The sequence below is a fragment of the Eurypyga helias genome, unplaced genomic scaffold, assembly GCF_000690775.1.
Source record: "Eurypyga helias isolate BGI_N326 unplaced genomic scaffold, ASM69077v1 scaffold8621, whole genome shotgun sequence".
Classification (NCBI taxonomy): domain Eukaryota; kingdom Metazoa; phylum Chordata; class Aves; order Eurypygiformes; family Eurypygidae; genus Eurypyga; species Eurypyga helias.
Window position 1 is genome coordinate 12,828 of NW_010228860.1, and position 6,182 is coordinate 19,009.

The following is a 6,182-nucleotide window of genomic DNA, read 5'->3' on the forward strand; positions in this document are numbered from 1 at the left end:
TTCAACAGGTACAATAAAAAACAGCAAAGTAGTAACTTACACATTCTCTTACGTATCTTCTCAGGTATAACAAACATTTCCACAGCCACAACTGCAACTTCACATGAACAACACTAGTTGGTGGGAAAAGAAATAGAGCAGAAGCATTATTCAGACAAATACATTATTTGCACACATGGAATATTGAGGGCTAAGGGGGAAGAAGACCAAACAATTTCAACAACAACAACAAAAAAACACACTAATGGAACACAATGAATTACTTCAGTGTCCTCTCAAGGTCTGCGTGAGGCATCAGGCAGCTTTTCAGCATCAGTAGCCCATAAACCTGAAATTGTGATCTCCCTTCGCAGCACCGTATTTTCACTTTTTTTTCCATCCTCCTTTCATTTCACCAATTTCTCATTCTAAGATTTCACCCACTATCCACAAACCTGTGTCCAATTTAGTAATTCAGGAACTCCTACAAATTTTGGCTAGCTCTTGCAGGTCATGTGCAGGCAGGTCAGACGTGCACTTGCAGTGGCTTGGGGCATACAGACAATTCACAGTCCAGGGTACCGTAATGCACTTGTTCCAAAGCAAAACCAAGTTACGTGAGCTGCTACAATCAGAAGCCTGACAGTTTACGTACAGTTTTGTATCGTCATGCATATCAATTCTTCTTTACAGCCCTGCTAGTGGTAGGAAACAGGTGATCACTCCCCTCCTGTAACTCCTTTAAAAAAATAACAAAAAAACTAAACCAGGAACCTAAGTGGAAAAAAATTCAAGGCCATTTTGCTTTCCTTTCTCCTTCTCTGACTGCCACATCCCTCAATAGTGTCTTTAGTCCATGTGGGTTACTACTATGTGGGTTACTACTATTCAATGCTTTCTGATATCTAGCAGGCAGAGCCATACCACTATTTCTGAACATTGTACCTTAACCCTTAACCTGCATTACTAAAAAAAAATTTAACTCCGTACTAAATTAGGAAGAAGTCCAGCTCTTTTCTATTCAGAAACACTTTTTAATGACTGCTAAGCTGTGGAAAGAAAACAGAAAATTCCAGTAATTTCCTCCTCAGATTTTCTGAAATTATTCCTAGCAATGTTCTGAATATTAAACATTTAGCAGATTTCATATTTACTTTGAAAGTTTTGATCCTTATTTGCCTTTCAGCAGGCCAATGATTTTCCCCCTTGATTCAAATTGCTGTTCTCTGTTCTTCCATACGCTACTTTTCAACCATTCTGAGACCTTTAGCACTGCTACTCTTATATTTACATGCAAAGTTGAAAAAAAAAAAATACAGATTAAGGAAGCCCACAAACTATCTTCAGATAAAATACTTAAAAGCATTTTAGGTTATTATAATGCTATTTTTACTAGGCTTTCCTTATAACGCAGAAGTTAGAACATGGGGAAAAAAAACCAAAACAACACGCCACAAAACAAACAAAGGAACAGGTAGAGGACTTTCTAAAATCTTTACTTTGAGCAAAACTGTATTATGTATGTGTCATTCTGGATTTCCAACAATTACAAAACATCTTTGAAGTTAACAGTAAGTGATTTATATATTTTTAACCAAAATCATACATAAAAAGACAGAGATTTTAAAAAGATGAGGTTGCATGATTAGTTTAATTTAAGGAAACTTGTTAGTTTTTTTCCTTGGAAGTAGAAGAAGGAAATCAGGGAACAGCCCTGATTTCTAAAACACAGTGCACTCAGGTTATCTGACCCAAATAGAAACTGAAGGAAGAAAACAAGTTGAAAACATGCCAGGAAGTTACACTATTCCTCAAAAGTTGACTGGATAATAGAAGTGATATCTTTATGATTTTGTGAATAATGGGTTTTATTAGTATTAAGTTAAAGCAAACAGCCAGAACAATACATATGCAACTTCTACTACACACAATATAAAGAATGTAAATTATAACCTCTGTAAAACAAAAAAAAGGTACTGAAAAAGCCAACACAGTGGTTACGGACTTTCCATCCCTGAAAACAGGCTGGGTTCTGTGTTTAGAGAACAGCTGTGGTTTGCTTATTTAAAATGAAATAGGGTGAAACACATAATCGAGTATAAAGAAAAATTCATGGAGTTACATGGATCCTATGAGAGCAAACTCTAGATTAGTAATGAAAGAAAAGATAGTTCACCTAGTAAAAGAGATTACAAGTGGGCTCAGGTTTCAGTTTTTAGTGGTGAGGGACAATGGGAGAAATTACCCAGGATTTTTGTAACAATTCATTTAATAACACACCACTTTCATAACAGAAGTGTTTTACACTTGCACAATGTTAATAACTTTATTATACATGGAAGCCTGTAATAGGCTGATTACACAATAAGACTGCAAACAACCACTGGTACTTTCCTGACACCAGAAAAGTACGTAAGACTGAAACATCACCAAGAGTACATAAAAAACCATCAGCATAAACATCACCAAAATTACATTAAAAAACTAATCAAAAAATACATTTGCAAAAAGTGGTTTAGAGCAGTGCCACTGCCTTTCAGCAGCTTTGAATGGTCACCAGTATTTCTAGCAGGTTTCCGTGGCTCCACAGGCATTCATCAGGATTCACATATAATAAATAATGTACCACAAAATATACATAAAGTAAGGCAATAATTCCAAAGAGAAGTTCTGTTGATACTAACAAGCCACTCAAGTTCTATTTTTGTAGCTGATGTCACCACCTCCGACGACATCAAAGAAAGCTCTGGTGGAACTGCAGCCTTCGGCCCTAAAAGCCTGCAGTGACGAACTGCTGCAAACCCCTGCATGTGGAAAGAGCTCCAGTGACAGCACTGGTACGCCGCTGGGCACAGGGGTCCGCGTTAGCTAATCCTGACACAGGACAGGGGCCTGCGCGTGCACAGCTGGGAGTATGTTATTTCTTATCGCACGTGGAAACCTCGACGTAACTCTTAAAACAGGTGGGTGTTTATTATTCATAACCTGATGTCATGCGACACCAGAAAGTACGTATTTAGATATGCACTTTCTGAAACGTAAAAGTTTTTAAATGCCAGATGTTAATTTGGGGTGAGAGACTGAGTGGGGAAGCAGGGGAAGAAAAGGTGTAAATTTAGGGGTAGGGGAAAAGCCAAGATCAAGTCCGGAGGAACTGGAAGCACAACAAAAGAGAAGGAAACTCATACAGGAAGAGCATGGAAAAGGGGAAGAGACCAACTTTTTTGAACCACGTATAATAAAAAAAAGGTACCCCAAAAGCCTATCTGCATCATGACTGTCCTTGCCTGTTGGGGTTTTAAAGACATGAACCAGACGTGCAGATTTGATTCTCACAGTTTGTGTCAACAGAATCTCTTTACAGAATTACAGTCTTACACAGGAGTTCTGGGGACATTATTATTTATATTAAAGCTACCATTCCGGGCTCTTAGTACAGACCCAAGAATATTTGCTCCACCTGCCTGGAATGAGCATCACCTGGAAGAACAGGAGTACTTCAAAAGCAACGAGATCTAGGTAGCAAAATTCTTTCAGATCAGCCCAGACGTAAGAGACAGCAATTTGAAATGTCACAGATCCCTTCCTTAAAAAAGCTGAGATATTTTTGTCACTGTCTGTAAATTGGAAGTTCCAATACACTAGAGGTGCATAGAATTCCCATGCTTCTTTACACTTTCCTGAGAGTAAAGCAATTAGAATAAACCTTAGTCCTAGGAACAAAGTTATTTTTTTGCATTTTAAACTTTTGGGCTATTCCCTGACGATCTATAAATGTAAATTTGATTGCTAAACATTGTCACTTGAACAAAACCACTATTTCAATCTATTGATTTTTGATTAAAAACCATAATAAACTGATCTAAAAAAAAAAATTCACGTTAACAAACTAAATATGAAAAGTTGCATTGAAAGGGCATGTTACATTATTAATAGGACCGTGTAGAAACATTCCAATGGCAGTGTTGTCAAAGTAAAACAAAATTACATTAAAAAGACCCCACAGCCTGGTCACAGTCGGGACCTTACCTGTAACTCTGGCTGGTGGGGGTTTTTACTCGTGTACTACATGGCTCACTTACATCAGACATCATATTTGTATACCCTGAGAAATCTGACACTGAAGTCCTTACTCTATGGTCCACTTCTCCATTAGAGTTAGTGATAAAAGTCATTGGCACCCTGCTGCCCGACTTAAACTGAGAACCGAATGCTTGTGCAAAGTTCTCGATCTGGTAGGTTGCTCTAGGCTCTATGTCCTTCTGAGGATCTATCTGGCTAGTTAAGTCCTGAGACGGGATCTGAAAGCTCGATGAGGATTCCAAGTTTTTCTGTTCCTTCTGGCCAGTCAGTTTCTGAGATGTCGACTGGTAGTTAGATGAAGTCTCCAAGTTTTTCTGCGGATCAATGAGATCATCCAGCTCTTGAGAAGGAGTCAACTGTTGATGCGTAGCCTCCAATGCAGACAAATAAAAGCCTGGTTGAGATCCAAGCAACATCCCAAACGGAGGTTTTGGCAACGCAGTTGGCAATACTGAGGTAACGGATTGGCTGAAGCCACACTCAAGTGGAGATGTAGTGTATATCTGTTTGTCTTGAAACAGAGTGTGGTTGTGGAGAGTTGAAGACAAGCTGACAAACTGGAAACTGGGTCCAAAAGCAAAACCAGTGCTATTGGTTGTTCTTTCAAAGGCTTGCTGGAGGTATTTGGAGTATTCTTGTAACATGCTCGCCTTATCATTTGAAACTGTTTGAGAGTTAGGGCTCAAGTTTTCTTCCTGAACTATCTCTGAATGTTCTCCTGAGGTGTGCAAGTCCACACGCTGTTCAGTTATACTGAAAGGATCTTCTTTCTGGCCTTCCGATTTGTGAGAGTACTGGTCCAAAAGGCTCTGTAAGACTTCATCAGGAATACCAGACTTGTCATGGCAAGACTTTATTTCGCTATTTAAGGATGCTGAATCAATAAGAGATAACGGAGCTTCATTATCCATAACACTAACACCTGCAGACTGGATGACGGACTGCTGGGAGGTCATGTGTCCGACATTAACTGAAAAGGCACTGTTACTGCTTGCAGTTTGTAGGTATCTTCTTTTCTTTGAAAACTGCATGGCATCATCGTAATTGCTACTTATTTGACCCGGTTTACCACCTGTACTTTGGAGAAGGCCAATAGTTTCTACACCGGTATTGGCTACTAGGCCTAGAGAGCCACTTTGTTTCCCAGACAGTGGTTTTTGCCCCAAGATATCTGGCAGCGGTGATATAAAATTAAGGTAATTTTTGTCCGCCTGTTTTCTGCTTCCTTTTTTCAAGACCAATTTTGGCACTTTTTTCTGAAGCTCTTCTACGCCTGTGCCAACCAGACCACCGCTGGAAGACACAATAGGAATATCAACTGCATAATTTGGCATGGTCACATTACTCGTAACTTGAGATTCAGTTACTTTGCTGCTACACTTATTTCCTTTGTTTTCAGTGGATATACTTTTTGTTTTACTTTTTCTCCTTGAGGAACTTGTATTTCCCTGAGACAACGCAGCCAAGCTACCCATGTTATTTGATGATCCAGGCTCCATTCCAGCACCTGCTTTACCTATGGCTTCACCACACGTTCTTCTGTGCTTCAACAGTCTATCAGTCCTTGAAAAATACTGCTGACAAGTGTCACATTTGTATGGCTTTTCTCCACTATGCGTCCTCTTGTGTCTTTCCATGTGGTACTTCTGGATGAACTTCATACTACACTGGTCACACCCAAAGGGCTTCTCCCTGCTGTGGATCTTCTCGTGCCTCTGCAGCAAGTACTTCTGGATGAAGCCCATGCTGCACTGGCTGCACTGGAAAGGCCTCTCCCCGGTGTGAATGAGCACGTGTCTGCGTAAGTGGTAGGAGCTCCTGAAGGCAGCGCTGCAGTGATCGCAGACGTGAGGTTTCTGGCTGGGGGACGCGATGGCACCTTCCGCCTCTCCCACCAGGGGGGGTTTGGACGAAGCGCTCGGCTTCCGCTTGGCTTTGATTCCCTGAGTTTCTGGCTTTGGCCTCTTTGCCTTCTTGACCTGGGCATCGTGCTTTGGCTCACCCGAGCTCCCAGGGGCGCCCTCGCCTCTGCCACTCAGTAACAGGTCTCGGTGGGGATGCTGGTGCAGGTGGTGAAGAAGGCTGAGGTCCTGAATCACACTCTGGCCAGTTCCTTCCCC

At 40.7% G+C, this 6,182-nt stretch overlaps 1 protein-coding gene across 1 annotated transcript; it reads right to left on the reverse strand.

Moving 5' to 3' along the window:
• Positions 1-3,255: 3,255 nt before the first annotated feature.
• On the reverse strand, positions 3,256-6,173 carry ZNF281 (zinc finger protein 281; the record flags this gene model as incomplete). The annotated part of the gene is made up of 1 exon (XM_010160174.1): positions 3,256-6,173. A coding segment is annotated over one exon (2,169 nt), but the record flags the coding sequence as incomplete, so codon positions are not given.
• Positions 6,174-6,182: the final 9 nt, after the last annotated feature.